At 40.1% G+C, this 25,199-nt stretch overlaps 1 protein-coding gene across 1 annotated transcript in view; it reads right to left on the bottom strand.

The window, feature by feature from the left end:
• Positions 1-19,813, bottom strand: part of meis1b (Meis homeobox 1 b) — a 95,641-nt gene extending 75,828 nt beyond the window's left edge. The window contains exons 1-7 of the mRNA XM_077581638.1: positions 19,129-19,813; positions 17,991-18,211; positions 17,187-17,328; positions 16,990-17,040; positions 16,780-16,830; positions 14,445-14,591; positions 2,858-2,969 (exon numbers count right to left, since the gene is read on the bottom strand). Of these exons, the coding sequence (XP_077437764.1) occupies positions 2,858-2,969; positions 14,445-14,591; positions 16,780-16,830; positions 16,990-17,040; positions 17,187-17,328; positions 17,991-18,211; positions 19,129-19,140 (736 nt within the window). The 5' untranslated portion in view covers positions 19,141-19,813. The remainder of the gene's footprint in view (positions 1-2,857; positions 2,970-14,444; positions 14,592-16,779; positions 16,831-16,989; positions 17,041-17,186; positions 17,329-17,990; positions 18,212-19,128) is intronic.
• Positions 19,814-25,199: the final 5,386 nt, after the last annotated feature.

Here is a 25,199-nt window from a genome sequence, read left to right as displayed (position 1 = left end):
GCGAAAACAACAACAACAAGACGAAGGAGGACATATGCATCAAATGTGAGGAGGATGGAGAAAGTTGTGAGGTGAAGATAAACAAAAGGCGGAGATTCGGTGAGCGAGTGGGAGGCCCAACAATCGTCAGTGAAATGAAAGCGAGACACGGGAGAGTAGGTGGGAGATGAAAGTGTTTGGGGTGAGGAGGGGGGATGCCACAAACAGATAAATAACCGTCTTAGCGGGATTACAGTGTGACTGACAGAGGCAAATATGACGCGGCGGCGAGCGCTCTTAACCCACATAAATACTGAAACGCGTCCAACATGGCCTCCGGTACTTACTCTTGTCTCTGCGTGTATGTGTGTGTGTGTGTGTGTGTGTGTGTGTGTGTGTGTGTGTGTGTGTGTGTGTGTGTGTGTGTGTGTGTGTGTGTAATGTGTGTGTAATACACACCACCCGTGTCCCAATAACATATGCAACATGAACCCTGTCAAGACAATACACAACGCTAGGCACATGTTAACAGCCTCTAACCCAATTAAGGAAGAAATAATCATGTTATTGCATGACACGCCTCCTGTAAACTGTACATAACAAAGTAGACCGAATATATTCACATTTTTTTAATTATAATTATGATATTGCACGTTGTCACTTACGAAAAGCACGAGGGACCCTGAACGCCTCACGCCGCAGAACCACTACAGTGTGCAGAATTTAGCATGAAAACGCAGCAAATATAGTCAAGTATATGATTAGAAGCTGGAAAGTGGAAGGATGTTTAGGAATATACTATAATTCCATAATTGAAAGACAAACCAGAGGGCCAAAAATATTTGGACAGCGGCCCACCACAAGCTTATGAAGTGCCTCTACGTTCTAATTACTGTATGTAGCATGGAGGAAAGGGTTGGAACACTATAAACACAACAGTACTATACAGTACTACTCATACAAAATACATAACTAACAATATGTCGAAATTGTACCTAAATATCTAAACTACCATATATTGACAGTATCATTATACGGGCCATTGTGTGATCTAAACTCTACGGTAAACAAGACAAAAAAACAGTTGCTAAGTGTTTCACAAAAAAATAAATGGCCGGTGGCAAGATCGATATCTGATGTGGGTGTATCGATACAGTAACCCAGCGGAAAATTATATCAAACATCACTATACTGTATCTGTATTTTTTGGTTTTAAAAAGTAACATTTCAGCATTCCTACCATTACATAACAAAATAACTATAACTATAACAATAATTAACTGTAGCGCTCTACAGCTAGTGATAGAGGATCTCACAGTTGATCGCGTTACAATATTATGGCGTTAACTTTTCTGACAATATCGACTGTATCACGATACAGCAATAGCGCAATAACTAAAAAACCGCCGATTGCACAAATACATACAACAAAATACGTCATAAGGTTTGATCATTTTCAGTGGCCGTATCACAACAGAAAATGATACCAAATCTATCAGATTATTCAATTAGTCCATCGAACAATGAATAGGACAATCAATTCAAGAAAAATGTGATAGTGTTAAGCTAATGTTTTCCCTTTACACATTCTTTAAGTGTAGAAAAGAAGTTCCTGACTCTTCATGTTCAAACTTAAAAGCATTTTAAAGCAGTTTTTTGTCTACATTTGTACACCCTTAAAGCGAAGCCAACCAAAAGTACAAACACGGGAGGAACAAGGTCTTTTTCCAAACAAGTCTGCGACCAGAAATGACAACAATGACACTAAATGTGTTGCTAACACAGACACACGCACACAAAAATTGTCCACTCAGTGGAGCGGAAGCCATGGTGGCGGCGGTGTCTACTCCCTGCCATGGGCAACCCTGCAAACTCATCTTTAATAATATATGAATTTGCTTTTTTTCCCCCATTCTACTGTAGCGGTCATTTAATTAGGTACACCCTAGCTACTCTAATAACTGCTGTGCCATCGAGAACAATGTTTTGATTGACGCCTGTCATTCAACTGCCTCACCATCAGGGTGTATACTACAAGGAGCGCTGCATTAAAGTGGAGACGGTGATGCAGAACAAAGCAAAGTTATCAAGTGTGTTGTTTCTAGTTGTGTATCCTCAAATGCTACAATGTCTCAGCAATTTTATTTGTAAAGACTGAGATGACAAGGGAAGTGGAGCGCTGCAACAAAGTGGAGACTGTAGAATATAATTTTACAGCATCCAGAGCTCAGGTGCAGGAACAAAAAAGCAAGTGTTACGGTGTAATAATTGCTGTCATTTCGAGATGTATGTATCTTTAAATGTTACGAAAATACTGAAAATTTCAAGATGAGAATGTGTGCAGTGGCAATAAAGTGGAGCTTATGGAGTATAATACCACAGAGTAGAGAGCCAAATATTACAACCGCTGTGCAATTGTAAAATTGTGAGGAGACTGAGGGCTGTGATAAACTGGCCCACTGCAACAACCTAGAGACTATGGAGGATAATACAGCAGGCTAAACTAAGATTAGTATTAGCATGTGTCTTTGTCATTTTTAGCCATGCATTTTCTAACTCTACAATTTTATATTTTAGAAGAGATTGAGGAGGGTTAAGAACACGGCTACTGTAGCATATTAGACTGTGCATAACACTATTTTGCAAGTCAAAGATAAAACCATGCTCTACCACTCTCTATCACTACCAGAAGGCTCCAGCACAGAACCTTCTGTAGTCACTCAACAGCCTACTGTCGCTTTCAGAATGTGTCGGGGATCCACAAGGCTTTCTGAGCAGCAAATCTTGCAAAGAGCCTGCAAGCCCGCCCTTCCAGTTGACCTTGATGCGGCTGATGTAACGCGGCGAGCGCCAGATGCAACAAAGCGGCCGCTCTTACCTTGCTCGCTGCTGTTGTCACCGCTATGTGACGTGTGGCCGCCGCTCGACGGGCCAGGTGTGCCCCCGGAGCGCGTGGACGCTGTGTCGTCGTGGTCTCGGTTCCAGGACGTCTGCAAAGAAATAAAAAACGGACAACTTTATTGAACTTGACTGAGTTAAGGTGTTCCGATTTTGATGTGGATGTGGTAATCAAGGTGGGTGGAAAGCACATTTTTCCATTAATTGTTATCATAACTGTAAATATCAATTTATTTAATCACTAGTTTTATCATTTAAAAAAAAAAACTAAAATGTTATTATTTCCTTATCATCTTTATTGGATTATTTATTTATTATCTTGATTTAATTTTGCAATGACAATAAAATAAACTGGCACATGATCAAAAAAAACATGATCACCATCTGCAGGACTGGAGTGGAACAACATCGATTACAAGATCAATTTGATATATTTTTTTTAATTATTACCTTATCATTTATTCATTTCATAAGATCTTTCTACTTTTATTCATTTAATTGATGTCATTTTATTATTATTACTATTATTACTATTACACTAATACCAGTTATTTATAGTATATATTTATAAAATATTTACTTTTATCATTATTTATTCATACAAAAATGTTTTCATTATTTCTTTATTTTTTAAGTTTTCCCTCTCTACTTTTATCAACAAAAAAATGATTTGTTTCCAAATAAACACTACTGCTACCTTCTGGACTGGAGCGATGTAAACCAAAAGTCATGGACGACAAATGTATTTTGTCATTCTGTTTAGTAGTTAATTTGTAGATTAATTGATCATTTCACTCAAAAAAAATAGACTAGGCTCTAAATGAGAAGGACAAGATACATTTTTTCCCTTTACTTCAACTACACATACAACACAGTAAAATATGATAAGCGGCGACTTGCAACAGAATTAATGAACATGTTGAAATCAAACAACACAAAACACTTTGTGTTATTGTCACGCCTTTTTTTTTTTTTTTTGCATACAGGGCAAGTAGTGTACTCATATAAGGGCATGCAGGCACAAGCGAGTGTGCATGACACCATCATATGGAATGAGGGCTGAGATAAAAGAAAAGACAGACATAAAGAAAAAAAAGGAGCCAACATGTTGCATGAGTTCCCAGCTTTGTGAAGCATGCGATCCACGTCTGTCTCCATTTGGGACAAACTGCTAGCAGATGACAACAAGCAGCGAGCAACCAGCGAAAGTGATGTCATCCACATAGAAATACATTCAAATATATACAGCGTCGTGGAAGAGCTTTGTCGAGAAATATGGCCCTCTAGACGTGTAAAAGTGTGAAAGCGACACCATTAAATGTCTAAATGGATTACATGTGAGCTAACAAGTGTTAGCTTACAACACTAGCAAACTGTTAGTACTTGTGACGCTTCTCTTACAAAAGCCACTTCCACACTGCCTGTTAAGCCATTAATTTGTTGTGTGAAAGGAACAGATCCACAAAAGCTTCTGAGCTAGTATCAGAGGTGGGACGGTAGCTGTGTTAAAGGGTAGAGCGGAAAATCAGGACAAAATCAAAAGAGAAACCAACTGCTTGTTTCAAGCTGTTTGTTTCCATTCACAGCTCAAAAATAATTACACATTGTGTATTTAATAAACCACCTATCTGACAAAAGTGTGCTAGCTTAATGCTAACACACAATGCAAAACGCCATAGGGGGCTAATGAAACTGGCATCTATGTTGTGGTAGTTATGACAACACTCACAGGCAGGTGAGGGCACCAATGTATAATTAATGACAACAAAAAATGAACCACGATCCCCTGAGAGATCAATTGATAAAATAATTAGAGCAGGAAAAGAAAAAAAACTATTGAGATAAAATGGTCACATAAATGTGCACACCCTCATAACTGGGGATGTGGCTTTGTTCAAAATTATCCCATCGCACTCACACTTGCCTGAGTCAGCACACCTGCCACAAGTTAATATGCCTCCGATTAAACCCAAAGTTCAGATGTTCTAGTTAGGCTATTTGTGAATGACAAAAACGGCTCTACTGTTATGTCTCTGAATGTGGCATAAAATCGCTACGTGAAAGGGACAAAAGTGCACATTCACAAAAGCATGCAGCGGACTCACATTACTTAAATACGTCACATTCTATAACCCGTGTAAAAATGTTTCCAGTCTCCGCAGTTCTGCATGAATCCTTTTCTTGCCTTTAGTCCAAACTTTTCAAAAACCCAAAAAGGGAAGAAAGGTTTTTGTGGTGAAGAAGTAGCCCTCAGAGCCAGACCAGAATTGAGGAAGTTCTCCTCATACAGACCCAGAACTATTTGTGAAAAAAACTGAAGCGAATGTTTGATGTATACGCTGCCAAAGTGTGACTGAACTCGGTGGAACCTCTCATTGACCGTGTTATTTTCAGACACATACACACACTTCAGATGTGTATCAGTACACAGACACACACAAATGCCTTCTCCAATGTGGCTGCATCGCACTGCAACCAAACCAGATGTTACCTCATATTCCGCTTCTGAAAGGGATGGCGGGACTTCAAACGGGCTCTATCACGGCATCCCTCACACATACACACACACAGTAGAGCCAACGCACCACCTGTGAAAGCCAGAACTGAGCCGATACTGTGTTTTTTGCTTTCGGCCCCGATATGACAAAAGTGAGTAATGGAAGGTGGTTTAGGACGAAAAGATTGGGATATTACAAAAAGTAGGAAAAAAAGAAAAACAACTGGCTTTAATCTGTCTCCTTTTATGCCGCGCAACTGGAGACAGTTGGAGAGTGTTAAAAACCAGGGAACAAAAGGACAATATTCACGATGGATGCTGCAAATTCAACACATTGGTGGCCTGGCTTGATGTCAGCAGGCTATAGGATGATTCTAAGTGCGCTTACACGCACAATATGACTGTTGTTTCCCCCAAAATGAGTCCATGATGATGAAAGTCCCTCTAAATTGCATGATAAACGCCACCGAAGAGGCGTTTTCAGGTGCCAGGTAGTACGGATTACATCCTCAGCACAAGGAAAATAAGTTGGAACTAGAACATAGAACGTAGGGCATTTCTTTTTTTGTCCCGGTTCTAGATATAATACGGTTTAATTTATCAAAGACGCTGCAAAAAAAAGTGTCAAAAATTTAGTAATTTTACCTTCCTATTATATGGCAGTTAACTCAATTTTACAGTTGTATGACAGTTAAGACTAGAGCATTATAATTTTTTTATTAATAATAACTTCCATCTTCTCACTTGCAAGTTCTTTGTGTTTTAATTTGAATATATATATATATATATATATATATATATATATATATAGAACACGGAGGATGGAGAGTTGGGAGGCAAAGTTGTGCATTTGCTGTAATTGAACAAAAGAGCACAGTGCCTGCTGGGAGGTTAACGGCCAGGCCCAATGCGGAAAGGGGGACGGGGGGGGGGGGGGGGGGGAGCTGTCTCAGATGGGTGCGAGGGGGTTTTTGGGACTTTGCGCCTGGGGGCTAGATGGCATCTCCGCGGGGACGGGGGGTGGTTATTTATAATCACACAGGCCACCCTTAGATGCGAGCGCTGATCTGACGCGCAATTAATGCTGAGATCACACACACATGCCAATACACACATAGTATGTGCACACACACCCTTTGGCAAATACAGTACAACAGAGTCTTGTCTCTTTTCGATTCAATGGAGGAAAGTTTATATATGCTGCGCGCTGTAATATCGCGATATATTGCCGAATCGATTTTTTCTGACACCCCTAATATATGTATATGTATATGTATATATATATATATATATATATATATATATATATATATATATATATATATATATATATGTATATGTATATATATGTATATGTATATGTATATACAGTATATATATATATATAAAGTGTTTAGACATGGTCAATGTTATATATTACATTAACACAAATAAATATTGGCTTTGTCACCAATTTTGTGTGTAGGCTGCTTCTTCTAAACACAAACCGCATTAAATGTCATTGTTTTTACTGTAGTGCAGAAGGTGACAAATTTCAAAGTTTGAACAGGCCTGACGTGGACTGCGAAGAAAAAAGGCGACAAGCTGACTGCACACAAAGCGACACACTTGGTTTATTCTGTGTTCTCCTAATGAGCCGCCATTCCTCCTCCATCTGCATATTCCCTAAATCCCTCCATCTCCCCCTGAATCCCAGCCTCTCACACTTTGCTGCATGTGCACTAGCTTGTATTCCAACGCTTAATTGTCAAGTAAATTCAATTTCCCTGCTTCTGTTCTGCCTCGCTTTTTGCTAAACTTCTTAAATCTGCCGCCCAGGGAAGCGCACAGACGCACCCAATCAAGAGTTGAGCACACACACACACCCACCCCCACCCACTTCTTTATCATAATTTTTCTTCCCTAATTCGCCATGAAAAGATTCTTCTTGCTGAAGAAATTGTGATTCTGCATTCCAATCCACTGCGCTCTCATTCCGTGAATGTGCGTGGGTGGGAGGTGGGGGGTTTCCTCATGCAAGCAAGCACTCATGCAAGAAGAAACGTCGCCTCTCCGATTGATTTGCAGTCATAATAATATTAATAATAACGGCTATGGTAGAGGTGCTAAAATCTTTTTGGAGACGTTGTGCTGATTTACAGGCAGCCCGGGTGCAGGAATAATCATGTGTGCATACTTAAGAGACACAGGCGTAAATATACATAATCCCCCCCCATCACACACACACACATCGTACACACACACATATATTAACTCTTCAACAGAGGCACATGTGAATCAAAGATGACACGTACGCAACTCCATTCCCCATAATGCTTTGCTGCTGCAGTTATTTCCCCACAACACTAAAAGGAAATACTGGAATGGGATTGAACCACTTTGAAAAATAATCTAATTGTGATTTTTTTTTCGTCCTCCCCGATATTGACATTTACTATGTGATTATTGTTCTGTATCAATTGTATCAATGTTGTGATCGTGTGTGAGTCAAATTGGCATATCTGCCTAGGATGTGAGTCTCGTCAGATTACGACTGGAAAACACAAACTGCATTACATACTGTGTGTAATCATTGCCACTTTTTGGATTAAGTATCACCAAAAAAATAAATAAATAAATAAAACAGAGCATTCCTGGTGCGTCCTTGAGTTGCTTGTTTACACTTTGGGACCCCTCCACTACCCCCCGACACCCATTCCTGGAAAGACCAGATTTGTGAATGACATGTTGTGCTTCCCATTTCCTCATTAGCTTAGCCTAGCTCGGCACGATGGCCATTGTGGAAGGCCTGCAGGGGGTTAGGTTTGGGGGGCCGAGGGTTTTAGGGGTTTCTTTCCATTAGCTAAGTACACACAAGCCACGTTATTGTTTGCTCCAACTTCAAATATGACCGCACGTCAGCCGTCACAACTTTGGGGGTACAAAATGGACTTTTGCTTTTCTTTTTGGAAGGGGGGGTTGACTATACCCTCCTTTGAATGAACCTACTTGCTATTCCAGCAGGCTAAAACGCACACAAGTCACGTGGTTGCCTCTCTTTTGTGCCACTTGTTGAATCCAGCGCCCCAAAAAGTGGGGGGAGGGCAAGAATGGGGGGTCAAACCACCCCTTTATGCCGCCACAAAAGCCGCCATTAACGACCCCCCCCCCCCCCCACTGTGTACCCCCTCCCGCTGCGACTCAGAAGTTTGCTGGAGAGGAGCCGTTTGAGACACACAAAAAGAAGCCTGCATGTTACTTCGGCGGGGGCAAACTAATAGATTAGCAATAGCAGGGCCAACCAGATTAGGAAAATGGTGGATGACGCACCTCCCCATCCCTCTCAAGTGGGGGACGGGGGGTCACCCTTTCACCAGCGGCGTTACCTAAACCAACACTGCTGACCTGGAAAGACACGTTGCATAACTGCATATAGCCGATTGTTGCCGAAAGATAGTCTGATAGTGGTGAAGCAGACGTTCCCGGACGCACCCCCATCAAGACATCCACCCACCTAAAAACACGCCTCAATAATGGCAGCATGTTTAGTTTTAAAGCTACACTAAATAAAACTGACACAACAAATTAATTGCCAAAATAAATACTAGAAAATAAATACTTCAAAAGATCAATTAAATTTAATGAAAACAAATTTTTATCAAAACATTTTTAATTAAATTTTGATTTGATACAGAACTTCATATTCAAGGCATCATGTTTAGTTTTAGTTAGTTATTTTTTGTATCTGATTATTAATTACCAAGATAAATAATAAACTCATTATTTAAAAATAAAAATAATAAATTTCACCTTAGAAATGTTTTTACTTTTTTACAATCATTTAATCAAAATCAATCAAAAAATGTATACATACAATAGTTACATTTGATTTATTTACATAAATCTATTGAAAAGATGTATTTATTTAATTATTTCCAAATAAAAAATACTTTAAAAAATTTACAAGTCTTCCCGGACGCACAAATCCCACAAACACACACACACACACCACTAAAAGTACCAAGATTACATAAACTGATTCAACAAATTAACTATTAAAACCTGCAACAAACTTAAACTTATTTTTCTAGCGTTGCATTTTTTCCCCCATTTTTTCTTGAGAAAAAGTTCATATTTCATTTCTTTGGTTAGGAAAAAAGCCAACCTTTCCCAAAATGCACCCTGTTTGAATTAGGTTACGTGAAAATAAATAAATAAAATATCTCATGCAAGCCTTTCCCAAGCCCACCCCTTTGATATGATGACAGAGATGGCACACCCCTTGCACCTCACACTGGTGTATCAATACTGCGCCATATGCAAGAACTAGATGGTCCATCACTATATTGATCATTTGGCGCATCCCAAATGTAAATGAGGAATTTTTATACCAGGTCACCATTTTACTTTTCTCACACACGCCCTGTAGGGGGCTTCCACAAGTTGACACTACACCCTACGCAGGCACAACCACAATCAAGATATCAGATGAATTTTCACCCAAAATAAACAAACAACAAATCTTATATTTTGTACCAAAAAAATCAGATGCACCCCAGTACGGTTTGTTGTGGCCCTTTATGTCATGATTTGGGTCAGCTGTTCTGTTTCCCTTGCAGGCACTGGGGAAACAGCTGTTGGGCGGAGCCCACCATACACACCTGCTGCCCATCATTCCATCAGGCCAGGATAAAAGCCTGACGGACACAGCAAGGAGTGTCGGGTGATTACCTCGAGACGCTACTCTCCTGACCCGACTGGTTTCGCTCCCACAAGAATTTTCTCCTGCTTCTCATGACTTGCCTTTTGCCGCCATCGAGCGTGATTTTGGTTTTGTTTGTTGTCCGCCTGTGAGCGTGATTTTGTGTTTGCTTTTGTTAGTAAATTAAAACTACGTTATCCGCATCCTTGCCGTGGCTCTCCTACCTCCCTGCATCTGGGTCCTCCATTCACAAGCCGTGACACTTTACATGTCAAGTAACCATATTTGGTAATGTCTAAATGACTTGAAATGAGCACCACTCACTTCACCCTCAGCCAGTAGAACCACATCAACCATTTGGCAGTCCTTGTGTTAAGGTAACAGCTAATCTGTGACTCAAACCACATCCTCAAAGCAGGACTAGATTGGATTAAATTCTCCAAAAACAAACAAAAAATATGGGCGTAATCAAAATACCTCCTGGCTCGTAAATGAACTGGGGCGGATCGACTTTGTCAGACGCCAGAATATTTTGAAAGGGAAATTCCAATTATTTCCAGCCCCACTTGATAAAGTGGAGAGACTCTCTAGACACCCAGAGAGTCTTTAGCGCTATTAGCCTCACTCTCCCATTTAGCCCCTTCCGCCAACCTTCAGCCCTGTAATTAAGAGCACTGGTGGCAACTTTTTGCATCCAAACGCGATTCATGTGCTTTTAGGTCAGGATTCATACGCTTTTTAAAGTAACTTTGCAACTTGCAGAATAGATTTAAATGATTATTTAACAGTGTTGCAACCCACAAACAAATTTTGGCAAATGTGTTTTGTCACTGATAATACTACTTAGGACGAGAAAAACAGTTTACCTACATTTTAAAGCACATTAATCTCACATTTAAGCATGTTTAAATGCTGGAACATTACAATTCAAGCATTTTCAAGCCCCCAGTAAGAATTCCCAAGATTGGCAAGAGTGTGCAAGTGGACGGGAATGTGTTGGGAGTCTCTCTTGGGAGCAGAATAAACAGCAGCGGGGAAACAGTTAACTCAGTCCAACCGGTGCTAACCAGTCACTCCACTCAACACAGCACCTGAGGGGGTGCTGCATTTATCAGGCCAGTTTCAACACACACACACACACACACACTTGTAGGCGCACGCACACACACACACAGCAAACTGGCTTGGCCGCATTCACCAGCCTCCTCTGACTTTTTCACCTCTGCTCGCCGGCCTGCTCGGGCAGGCTAAGACCAACACGGCTTAAATATTCTGAATATTAGCGGCGTGACACATGCACAGCGCGCGCATAATTCCCAAACATTGTCAAGCCTTGTAAAAAAAAGTCGAGTTGAATAAATTCAAAGTCTTTTTTTCACTCTCTCTTCCTGACATTTTATTTCTCTGCTACACTCGCCTCGCACCGGAATAAATTGCTTTATGAATAAATGTGCCTTCTTGTTAACATTGCTGCTTTTGTGCAAATTTGCAGGCCGCTCTTGCGCTTCAACTTTATGCCCGGGGGCATATATTAAAAATACATATGGGGGTGGGGGGTGAGATAATGCGCACACACACAAGGCCAATTCGATAAGGATGTCACCAGACCGGATAAGATGTCACACAAAAATAGACAAAATATATCTTGGAAAAAATGTATAGAACTTTGCAAGTATGCGTGAGCATTATGTTAAAAAAGTATCTTCTTATTCCGTCAATAGAAAAGGGGCAAATAAGTCGTGCTCATCTTGAAGTCAATTAAAACCCTCCGGTTACATTGCAGGTCAAATTCACCCATGCTGAGATTTCATATTGTACAATACGACATGTGTTTTATTGTTAATTTACAAGGGATGTTTACCATTATATTGCCACAAAGGGCATATATTATTGTGGCGGGTCAATTTAACCCACAAACATTTTAACCAAAGAAACGTTAACCGAAGGTTAAAGATCTAGATCAGACAACACAATTATCTTCATATACTGTACCTTTAATCATCTGGTTATGTTATGGGTCAAATTGACCATTGTTAATATATTTCATTTTTTTTAAATATTTTTGAATTTACATGGCATACTAAGTATTATACTGACTCTATTATATTGACATGAGCAGCTAAAGAGGGGCAGACATTTTGAGTACTAAACATGCAGCGGGTCAATTTGACCCATAAACATTTTAACCAAAGAAATAAACATAACAGGAGTGTTTACTATCTGCTTCAGGAGCACAGCAGCGTTGTCATAATATACACTCTCATTATATAATGGGTCAAATTGACCCATGATAAAGATTTTGTTTTAAATAAAAAGTGTGCATATTTAAATCACATTGTCCTGAGAGTGACCCCATAGGCTTACAGGAGGGTAGAAATGTCAAAATGTTTTGATAGTGAAAGTTTCAGCGGGTCATAGTGACCCATGAACATCTTTGGTGTACTAAATAAACAAGCATAACCTGAGGGTTTAGCAACATCATCACCACCTTTAAAACCTGAGGAATCTTTCATTCTCCTGTTAAGTTTGTGTCTCTGGAACAGCAACAACATCCCTGGGTCAATTTGACCCATGGCCTCTTTGATAACCAGTAAGAGGGGAGCTATAAACATTGTTGAAAAAAATTGTAAAATGAATTCATTACATGGTGCCTTGTTCATGTTGAAGTTTCACATCTACAAGAACATTCCTTAAATGGGTCAACCCGACCCGTGACACAACAGGAGGGTTGCTTCAGCTGACCTGCTTTGTCTATAGAAAAAAGGGCCACTTTGGAGAAAAAAAGAAAACCTCGAGAGAATACACGAAGACCCCTCAAAGAGACACTTAGAGTTTGTTATTTCATTCTCTTTCTGGATTAAAAGGCGCTGTGTTATCTTTGCAGGCTGATCTTCATTTCCATAATCACGCACACACACACACACACACACACACACGCTAAGAACCCCCCCCTTCTCTCTTGCTCTCTCCCTCCCTCTCTGAAGCCTTCTCTTCCAGCCCTGCCATCCAGCCTCTCCCAACCACTCACCCATATGGACGCCACACGGATTTAAATTATTTAGCCTGGTGACTTTTTTATGTCGCATGCACCTTTAATTTCATTTACCAGCAACCACTTTTGCGTCGTGCACAAATGCAGAATTGTATTGCTGTCCTGCTATATTTTTAAACACAGAGTATGGATAATGAGCGAATATACACACACTGTTGTCTCTGGAGGACCTGTGAACACATTGCACTCTCTGTGGCGGTAAACAAAAAAAGTACAAATACTTCATTACTGTGCTTAAGTAGATGTTGCTTGATGAAGCCTTACTTGAATGTTTATTCATCCAACTTTTTACTTTGACTCCCTAAAAAAGAAAACTGTTTTTTCCTCTTCCTTCTATATGAGCAAGCTTCAGCTACGCCACCATATGAGTGAAGTGAAAAAAGAAATGGTACAATTAAGATAATGTATGGAAAAGGAGGGCCACGGCCGCCAATAACTGAATGAGAAAACCAAGACACAAAAACAAAATGAATATACTGGCAAAGAGCCACAATTCACACTCAGACGTTCACAACAACATTAACCCGATTCCAGTTCCTGATGTCATTCACTGGGCCACGCCCCTTAAGGGCACCCATCCAATACACAAATACTACAGTAATTGCACTTTATAAAACCATGTCTTGACATTATTATTTTTTGTGTTTTAATACAATAAACAAAGTGCTACTTTCTCCATTAAAAACACATAACCTACCACCCCCAGCCCCCCAAAAATATTTTTTATTGGTGGAGGGTAGATTGAAAATATTTGTTTCATGCTTGGTCATGTCAAGGTACCACTATACAAGCAACTTGTATTTTTTCACTTATCATTAAGAGTACACAATTAAGCACTTTTCCCACCTCTGACTTCTTTCTATTTGCCTCATTGATGTGCAATCCAAATAAAAGTGCCTGTGATGTGGGGGAAGTGGTGGTGGTCTCTCGATAAGCAATGTGCACTCATGTCTGAGGAGAAACACTGACAAGACGCCTAATGAAGCGTGAATGCACTGGAGGAGGAGGAGGAGGAGGAGGAAGAAGAAGAAGAAAAAAGTGGAGGAACCAAGCAGAAGCAGCACCTCCTCGCACCCCGCCGCCACCGCGTTCTGCTGGGCTTGAGAGAGGTGAGGGGTGGAGGGTGGGTACGAGCCCCATAAATGTACAAATGTACAGGAAAGCGGGTAAAGTTTGAATGAGCCAATGAGAGCATTTATGCAGAAAATGTCTCACTTCGATGGAGGGGATGATTGGAGGAAATGTGTGTGTGTGTGTGTGTGTGTGTGTGTGTGTGTGTGTGTGTGTGTGTGTGTGTGTGTGTGTGTGTGTGTGTGTGTGTGCACTCGCACTCATACCTGGTCGAGGGCCACAGAGGAACGGGTGATCTCTTCGCTGTCTGACTTGGAGCCCCCCTCGCGGTCGTCTATGACCAGGTCGATGGGCATCTTACCCTTCAAGCAGCTTATGTAGCGGTGGCAGAAGTTGTCGCACAGCTCGTGCACCTGCGCGGGCGAAAAGACGGCGGACGTCACACACGTGCGCACAAACAACAAACGCATGCACGCTTAGCAGGTATATTACTTGCAAAATTAAATCTGACACAAAACGTAGAGTAGGTTATATTCAAGGAACCCTTCTGAAAAATAGGATTTGTCACTGGTCAAATTATTAGGTACACCTGCACTGTATTTCGTGAGGTAAAATTACAAACATGTTGGCTCACTCCCTCATTTTTGTGTAGTTAACCAAAAGAAGAGGAACAAAGAAGCTGCAAGAAATTACTAGATAAAATGTGTTTAAATCAAAGAGGAGAGCAGATTATAGACAAAATAAAAGCAACATTTTTTTTCTAAAATATATATAAAAATAATACTAATCACTGGTCAAATTATTAGTCACACCTGCACTGCATCTCATGAACTAAAAATTAAACTTCACAAAGTGTGCTAAGCTAAATATTAGGAACAGCTCTTCTTCATGCCACAAAACAACCGTTAAGAAATTACTCTTAAAAATAAATCTAATACAATGAGTGTAGATTATAGTAAAAAAAAATAAAAAATCCATGAAAAAGTGGTCCAAATATTAGGAACACCTGCAATGTATTGCATGAACAAAAGGGAAAAAAATCTAAAATATTAACAGCAGACCATTTGCAACACAAACCAAGCTGAAGGAAATTACTCATAAAAAAAATGAATATAACACAAAAAGGAGAACAGATTAAATAAAATCAACATTTAAAAAATAAATACATAAAAAATAGAAATAACAAGAATCACTGGTCAAAACACCAAAATATTACGTATTGCTGTACAGCATCTAATGAGCTGAAAAAAACAAAACAATCAAACTTAATCAAGTGTCTCCATCCATTTTCTTAACCGCTTGTCCTCACAAGGGTCGCGGGGGGCGCTGGAGCCTATCCCAGCTGGCTTCAGGCAGTAGGCGGGGAACACCCTGAACTGTTTGCCAGCCAAATGCAGTCATCAAGTGTCTCAAGCAAAATATTCGCAACAGATCTCAAAGCATAAAACAAGCTGCAAGAAATTACTCATAAAAAATGATCTTGCACAAGGACAGTAGATTGCGTTCAAGCAGCTTTTTTTTTCTTTTTTTTAAGAATATAAACAATCGCTGGTCAAAATAATGGGCACACTTGCACTGTACTTGTCAAGCTAAAAACACTTCTATCATAATTGTGTTGTAAGCCAAAATATTAGTAACAGCCCTGACACACACCACACCACAAAACAATTGCGCTGCAACAGTTGGCATGATAAAACTCTGTGCAACACAAACGGAGAGTACATAATGTTAAAAACTCAGAACAATAAAACCAATCACTGGTCAAAATATTAGGCACACTCGCACTTGATTTCATAAACTAAAAATGAATCTAACTTCACAGTGTGCCAACCAAATTATTAGGAACAGCTATCAAACCTACAAAACAAACCTGAGGAAATTACACTTGAACATTCTAACACATGGGAGAGGTGATTACTGTATATCCAGGCAACATTTTTTTTAAACAATTCATATTTATTCCGAGCCAAAATATTATACACACCTGCATTGTCTTTTTGACGAAAAATATACCCAACTTTACAAAGTGTGTCAAAGGTGCAAGAATGTCCTGTTTCTGACGTGTTTCTAATATTCGGACTCAGCTCTTAGCCACAATAATAATCACATTTCTCAACAATTATACATTCTGTGACGCTATATGTGTGCATGCAAGCCTTTTGGGTGCAGGTGTACCTAATCAGGCGACCAGGGCAGTGCAAAATGACTATATCTTTGCCCCCCTCTCACCCTCGGGATGGAGATATCCACGAAAATTGGCAGTGACACGAGAGCTCACACGGGCCACGACGCACTCAACACGCGTGTTAAAAATCCCACCAGCAGCCACCCCCGCGTGACGCTCAGATTTCGTGCACTTTTGGACATTTTTTTCCCTCTCGTTCTCCTCTTGGTTTTAATTGAAAATGTCAAAGAAAGATTTGAACAGAAATGGGTCAGAACCGGTTCTGTAATGCTGATTAACACCCACAATGAGGATGAAGGGAGAGAAAAAACGTGCAGTAATTGATTTGAACGCTAATTATAAGTGAACAGCAAAAGTATAGTTATACAAATTAGGAATAAAGAAAAAGATATGAAATCAGATTTTTTTTCCCTTACCTTTTCCAGTTCCAGCAGATGAAACCGTAATACTTGAATGGCTTGAATCATCTGCAGAAATTGAAAAATAATACAATTTAAAATAACTAGTGCCTTATTTTCATTTACCTACACTTCACATGCAGTGACGTCATGCACTGTTAACACAATGTACACCAACAAAGATGCAAACACACAAATATCACAATAAAACCACTTTCAACGACTTACCAGATTATCCAATTCTGGATTTGATGAAAATAAAGGTTTTTCTGCACGAATCTAAAAATGAAGCAGTCAAGTGAAAATTATGTCAAATGCACATCACATACTAACATCAGTGGAAATAAATAGCATTTACTCCTCCCAATTAACTTTCATCTAAGTTTTTATTTATTATTATTGTTTTTTGCGCTACACTTGCTGACCTGTTTGGCAAACACAGCGATATCCTCATTGAAGGACTCCGACGAGCACACGTCCCCTCCTGCCACGCCAGGCTCTCTGGGGGTGCACGTCGCTAATTCACATTTCTCGAAAATCAGTGCAAGCAGCGGGAACAGGGGGTGCCTGCATGGCAACACGCACACACACGCACATTTATAGAGTATAAGCACACAATAGCAAATCTCAACGCTGGGGTCAAGACGACTGCAGGCTGGATTTAGGCAGCCATCTTTTATATTTATATTTATTTTTGCAGAGACTCGCCAGTGGGGAGCCTCCCTGCATGGACGCAGACTGCAAAGTGCAGCACAATTCTGCGCACGTATAGTGGGTTTATTATGTAGAATACATATAGTGTGACGTTCAGCAATGCTAACAGGTTGAGAAATATTTTTTAATTAGTAACTTTATGTAACAAAACATTTTATGTCAAGTCTAAAAAGACATACAATTTTAAATAGGCAGCACCAGTGTGAAAGGTGATGCATGTTTCATTTTTAATGAGCTGCCATTAATTAAATTACCGATAGATTGTAATTATTTCCACTCGCTTAAAAGGGTAAAATTAGAAGATGTGTAGTGCAAATATAGTTTTATAACAATGCGTGAAAGTGTATATTGCCACAAATTATAAAATATAAGCAGTAAGTTAAATAAAAATGTACACGTAGATCCACTTGGACTCAGCGACCCGCCGAGCCCAGCAAGTCCTCACTGTCCCCGGGAAAAGCGAGCCGAACGCCCCGCTGAAACTCTCGCCACCCGAATCCCTCCGGAGCTCGTACCCATATATGGCGTCCTTGTCCCTCTTGAGCGCGTCGTTGACCGATGAGCCCATACTGGGGGGCATGGTGTTGGTGTGCGCCGTGTGCGGGTACTGGTGCGAGTGCAGCTGGGGCCCGTGGTTGAGGTGCACGGCCTGCATGGAGCGCGCGCCGTGCGGGTCTCCGTACATGGTGGTCGGGATGCCCACCCCGTCCATCCCGTAGTGGGGCAAGTCTTCGTACTGCACCGGGGCGACACACACACATGCGCGAATTATACACGCTCGAAAATGCAATTATTATTCAAGTAGTGTTTGACTCAATTTAAGCAAGTGGGAGTGTGCAAATTATCCCAACTTTTTAAGCATTTTAAAGCAGAAAAAAGAAAATATGCAAGCTGAAGTTGCTGACATGTCAAGTGATCTAATTTAAACACACTCACGGTTGCTTTTGATTTGTTAATTTAAAACTGCAGGTGGTTGTTCGTAAAATCAAACTTTTTAATACGTAGTTTTGCTTTAATGCAGCAACGTCAAATTAGGGACTCGTGGAATTAGCGCAATTAAGTAAGCAATAATTGTGTCTTCTAAAAGTTTTCCCAAGGCGTAAAGTAGTACAAACCTTTGCAAATAAAATCTATTTTATTGCAAGATAGCATCAACTTTTGCATAAATAAAGTGCTGTTTTAGAAAAATAAACTAAGAATCTTCCAATGATGATTGGAAAGTTATTTGGAAAACAAGATCTGCACGCCTCCAGGCGACGAGGTGTAAAAGCAAGTCAGCGTGACAGATTTTTACACACAATGTGTAAATCAAATAATATTTGTCGTCGCGTCGCTACGAAATATGGCTTTTTAATAGCATTTTCGGTGCATTTTATTCAAAGAGGGGGATGTGTGTTGATGTGCTGTGGGGTGACGAGACAAATGTTTGATATTTGTCACCCAGAGAATCCACGCAGTGCTGTCACAAGTCATCTGCAAAAACACGTCCACGAAAGAAGTGTGTGTGGATGCGTGCGTATGTGAGTAAAGGGGCGGGGGTGCAAAGCAAAACCAGCTCGTCCATGCGTAATGTGGCTGCCAAAAGAAGACAGCAAAAGTAACTTTTTTCATCAAGTCCACGCGTGTTTGGCTGCTTGCTTTGGTTGTACGTACCCTTTGAGCCATAAGCCTCCTCGCTGCCCGCCGTTCGTGATTCGAGTCCAACTTAAATCCGCTCGGAAGCCAGCCTTGCACGGCAATTTAGCAAATCCAAACAAAAATTTTGAGGGGGGGTTACATTTAAAAAAGCAAACACCCAAAAAAATCCTTTGGGTTTGTTGTTTTGGGGCTCTTTCCCCCTCTGGTCCAGTCACCACGGTGCCGGCCAAGTTGAACCCGGCTGAAGAGAGTCGGTCCTCGGCTCTCCTTCGCTGCGAGTCCCCACCACCCCGAAAAAAATAAAAATAAAATAATAAATTCAAAGCCTTAAAAGACACCCGGGGGTTCTTGTGGCTCGTTTTTATGCTCTTCGTGTGTCCGGCGTTGCTTGCTCGTCGTCGGGGTTCCTCTCCTGGCTTTGGTCCGCTGGGTCGAACACCGGGTCGGCGCTCCCAATCACGGCCGGGAATGAAGCGTCTCTCCCTGGCTTCGGTGAATGCTGGCTGCCCGGTCTCCCGCGGCTTGATTTACTTATGCAAAGACGTGTGGAAGAGCTCAAGAGGAGGAGGAGAAGGAGGAGGTGGTGGGGGAAGAGGAGGAGAATTCATCATTCCGGCTCGGGGCTTTTCTTAAAGGAGCCGTGTAGCGTGTATATATGAAGATGAGCGGGCGTGTGTGCGTGTGTATGTTTGTGTGTACGTGTGTGTGCTCGAACCCGGAAGTAGTGCAGGCCATAAACAAGTCACACGGACCCGAGCAAGTGGTGCGCACACTTAGGGGTGAGAGGAGGCGTGCAACACCAGAGTCCATTGAAAAAAACACATGCCATTTTAGTGTTCATTTGGAGCTTATTTACGTCCCAAACTAACTGAACCTCGCTAGGTGTGTCGTCGCAACAGAAGCCGAATTATTTGCCGACAATCGACGGTGCTAACTAACACAAAACATGGCCCCATTGTTGTGAATAATCCGTTATATAATAGTTGCGTGCGTGACATTCTTGCCACCTAACTGGTCCGGTCCGGCAGGTTTCGGGGGCTCTCCCTCATGCGACAAAGTTTTCTTTCAAGTTTGCGTGTCAAGTTTAACGGCGTGTAACAATGAAGAATGAGTCCATGAAGTGTTGATAGTTGAATAAGGCGTTGATTTGGCTTAATTTGTTGTTAAATCACAATTGGGGAATAATTTGCCATCTCTCTCTCTTCTCCACCCCAGCTGGTGAGCTGAATGGGTCCGTCCAGTCCCATCGACGTTCTGGCCAATGGCAGCGGGCCGCGGATGAGGGCTGTTGGAGGGAGGCGCTCTGATTGGCTGCCTCCATCGATCGATCCGCGGAATAATTGATTGATTGCTCCGAGGCCACATTGGCGAAAAGGTGCAAAAGCAAGCACATCATCATCATTATCATCAGGGCACACTTTCAATTTATTTACAACATTGTGGTGCTTGTTTATGGTCAGATTGATGGGGAAATAAAATAATAAATGCACCACTTAAAATAATTGTCCCACGCGCGATTTAACTTTTTAACCTCACTTCCAACCAAATAAACTGTAGCCTATGCATGCTCATTTTATTCCATTAGATGTTTTTTTCCCTTGACATATCTTTTATTCAATTTAAAATACTTTTAATTATCAAAAAGTTGTTCTCTACATTTTGCTGCCTCAAATCAAAAATTAAGTTATGCTCATATATGCAAACGCAAGATGACGCAAATAACTTCATATTATGCTGCTAAATATGAGACTTTTAAAAAGTGACGTCATCATAATTCCTCGTACGTGCATAAAGTAGTCATTTGAGCTGGTAAAATACAACAAATGTACCAGAGGGGAAAAGTGAAGTTCCTTTCCTAGTATATACAGCACACATGTAAAATATATACAGGTGACGTAGAGACGTCATATTTCTTTGTACAGTATATGCATTAAGGTAGTAAAATAAATTGCAATAAATGTGATTTCTGCATATAGCTAGATCCCACTAGCAAGTGACGTCAGCATCTTAAATTAATTTAAAGTAGTAAATGCAATAAGATGTTTTTTCTAGGACTTTGATTTGTGATGTCATCACAATTTCCATCATATGCATTACTGTAGCGTATATAAATTAGTAAATATGCAGATTAAGTAGTGCACTAAGCGTGATTTACGCGTATAGTTAGGTCGATAGATTGATAGCAGTAATAGTGACGTCATATTTCCCAGTATATGCATTATTTATAATGTAGAACATAAATGAGCGAAGGTGCAAAGGGCAATGAATGTCATCATCTCTGTGTACAAAACGATATGGACTTTTAAACAGTCCACTGCATGACGTTATTATAATACCTAAAGGTATTTATTGATCATGATAATTATGCTAATATTAATGTGAGGGTGGGTGGGTAACTGCTTTGGTGGCTGGAAGTGGTCCGTCACATTCAGCGGGGACTCCGGCTGAGAGAAGGCCGGGCTGGGGGCGACGAGACGCGGCGAGGAGGCGTGCAAGGTTCTCCTTCTTGATCTTCTTCCTTCAGTCAGCCTCTCGGAGCCGAACAAGACGCACGGACCTTTACGCACAACCAAACCATTAATCTACTAGAGTTGGGAATAATCAGTGAGTATGATTCATATACATTTTTTTTAAAGCATATTAAGTGTGACTAACTTGTTGCGGAGTGTGTTTTAATGGAATTATAGGGGGTCTGTATACATGGACACAAAAGGGGGTCCTATATGAGCAGCTGGCGTTGCAGTAAAGTGACGCCAAAGGCATTTTAAAGTCATTAGGTGCTTTGTTGGGGGGGGGGGGGGGGGTATTTAAAATAATAATAAATTAAATGATTTTCGAAGAGGTTTGCTTGCATTTTTGACATACCACAGGAACAACTGGTCGCTGGCAAGAGTCAAAGTTAGGTCAAATGTGTTGCGGTGTGCAAACATGCACCCGACTCTCAAACTAAAGTTCTCAGCCTTGATCTCAATAGTAGATAAAGTCAAATCAAATATTTTTTTGTTAGTTTTACTTTGAGAGACTAATTTAAATCAAGTCAAAATAACCGTATTTTAAATAGCAATATAATTAGAATTTTTTTCAACGTAGTGTTTTGTTTTTAATTTAATCCATTGATCATCATTGTAATATTAAACACTTAAATTTTTTTTAGGTGTAAAATAATAATACAAATATTACCTTTGGTTTGATGAATGATCTCGCCATCTATGTTTTAAATGATTACATTATTGGTGTTTAGCTGCATTTTAATAACGTCTTGTTGGCTTCTTTTTTAAGCGTTTTGAGTGTGATTCTCCTTTGACTTTTCACACGCATGAATACTTAATCGTGTGCGCCTCCTCGCGGAGCAGTTGGGAACGACAGCCACAGCGCAAGCAAGCAACCCCATTGCAATGTAAATACTGGATGGCCACACAACCACAATATTAGGAACCCTCACACAGTCTCACAAGATGTGCAAGCAGTACGTTACTTACAATACTCAGTTTTTGTATAAGAGGTATTCAGTAAGAGATACGGAACAAGTAAATGTATATTACAGATTAAACAAAAAATATTATGGAATACAGATAAAAGTAATAAAAAGTAGATAATTAAGACGGGGGGTTGGTTGGGGAATTTAGAAAAAAAATAAAGTTAGCAAACTACTACTACTACTACTACTACTACTACTACTACTACTACTACTACTGCTGCTACTACTTATATAACTTAGTTTGTACAGTGCTTTTTGATGTAATGTAATATCATAATAGATTAGAATACAGTAGAAAGGCTTTTCTTGTTGCATATGCAACTAAATTGGGGTTACAAGTAACTCCAAGTTTGTGTTATCAACAATTAAAACAATAGAATAGAAAAAATAATATAAGAACTATATTTTGCCAAGACAAAATTTTGCGGAGCAAATAACAGTAATGCACAGTGGAATATTGTTATGTATGTGTATATACACGTATGCATGTATTCATGTTATTGAATGTATGTTGTAATAAATAATATAAAAACTGAGTATTATCAACTTTATGTCATTTCTGTATTGGATATTTTGACAGGGTGCAGCTGTCTGGCTAATGCCAATAAACTCAGTTTATTTGACCTCTAATCTTTAATACAAATAAAAAATTCAAAAGTCTTAACGGAGCCTCTTGTGTGTGTTTGTCTTTTCACTGCAAATGTCAAGCGTGTCCGTGAAGTTAATTTGCTTACTTGGCAGGAAGGGGAAAAAAGCATCCTGTGTTCTTTCACACAAAGAGTTGTTAATATGCTTTGATTTGTGGAACCCCAGTTCCAAATTAATTGTGAAGTGTGCACGCCAGGCGTCAAACATACTGCATGGTGTGGCGTTATTGATAATAAAGGAGTGCAAAAACATCAGTCCATCACACCTGAACAAACACACAAATCTACATGAGATTCACATCTGCTTTGCTAACCCCACAAACAGACACTTTTGATGTATAGATTATAGAGGAACTAATGTAAGTAGGCGCGGTTTGAATGACCCTCACCCCTCTTACCCTTCCCCCTACCCTCCCGCCCTCCATCCTCGCCAAACATTTGCCGCTGTAGCTTTTGTTTCAGGTGTGCTAATGGCCTCGCACGCAAGGAAGATCATCTCTTGCCCTCTCCCCCTCCCCAAAAAGTGTTGAGGACAGACGAGGAGCACGGGTGAGGGGTAGTCACACCTCGCAGGAAGGCTGTGAATTGATCAGCACCTCGGAGGGATAGGGAGAGATGTGAGAAAGGAGTTCGGAAGGACGTGAGGAGAGAGGGTGAGTCAAGAAATGGGGAGAAAGAGGAGGGAGGTGTGAAGATTCATCTTTTCATGGCAATGAGTGTAAGTGGCAAAAGCCTGGCGGACTTAAAAAAAATCATACGATTTGAGATCAGATAGGACATCTTCACGGGGTTAAATAACAATACCACCATATGTCGTCAGTGAATTGCCTTATTTTAAAAATTAAACTCAAAGTTTTGTTAGTTATATACAGTAAGTGAACACCGTTATATACAGTAAATGAATTATTGGAGTATCGTGACACACTCTAGTTGGGTCAAAAGTAACCCAATTATGGATAAAAAAAATGGACCGATCCACTTTATAAAATTTATATATGAAATATATACAATTTTGTATAAAAAAAATTGACCCAAGTAAAGAATCTGACCAATATTCATGACTTGTTTCACTCTAAAAGACTAATTTCTTAACTCAAAGTTGGGTCAAATTGACCCAGGTAGCGGATCGGTCCATTTTTGACCCATAGTTGGGCTATTTTTGACCCAACTGTTTTTAGAGTACACCGTTGGAAAAATATCAAGATATCATATTACAAGTTACTCCACATCATTTTTATACAAAGTTTACTTTAATTATATACAATAAATGTGCGGTGATGTAGCATAGATGGTGTTTTCCCACTGCATGAGTTATCGTCCAATGGCCGTATCGTGATACCACTAGCAATGACAGACAAATAATGCACGATCCTTTCATGATTTAGGATACAATCCCCACTATTAATACTCCTAATATGAAACTTTTAACAACATAAAACCTCACAAAAACTTCAAGTTTTATTGCTGCGCAAAAGCAAAATTTTTAGTCGAGGGAAAGATTTGTAATTTTCCAAAACCGAGTAATAATTTCATATTTAAAGCCCCTCTGCTTGACTGTGCAGCAGATGGGTCTTTAAAGCAAATGCCAGATTATCCTTATTTTTGGAAGACTGTTTAGCTAATATGAAAATATAAGAATGTAGCTGCGTATTCATCAGCTTTTTACAACTGTACTCTGTCACTGCTTTCAATTTTTATGGGTTAACTCTTTGTTGTTGTTTTCTGGTTGCTAGAGAACACCCCTTCCCAAACTGAGGTGTGAGCACCCCTGGTTGCTGAATGTGGAATGGCAGTCTGGTAACTGATGTTATGAATTTTAGGATGAAAGCTGATTTTTTTTTTCTGTAAACAGGCACTGTCTTAAATTTTCATTGATATTTGGTTACTTATTAATGTAATGAGCATTAAATATTTAGATGAAATTTTATTTATGAATTAATAACTAAATTATGCATTATTAT

This window comes from Vanacampus margaritifer, chromosome 12, assembly GCF_051991255.1.
Source record: "Vanacampus margaritifer isolate UIUO_Vmar chromosome 12, RoL_Vmar_1.0, whole genome shotgun sequence".
NCBI lineage: Eukaryota > Metazoa > Chordata > Actinopteri > Syngnathiformes > Syngnathidae > Vanacampus > Vanacampus margaritifer.
Note: the sequence above shows the minus strand (reverse complement) of the source record. Positions and strands in the feature narration are given on the sequence as shown.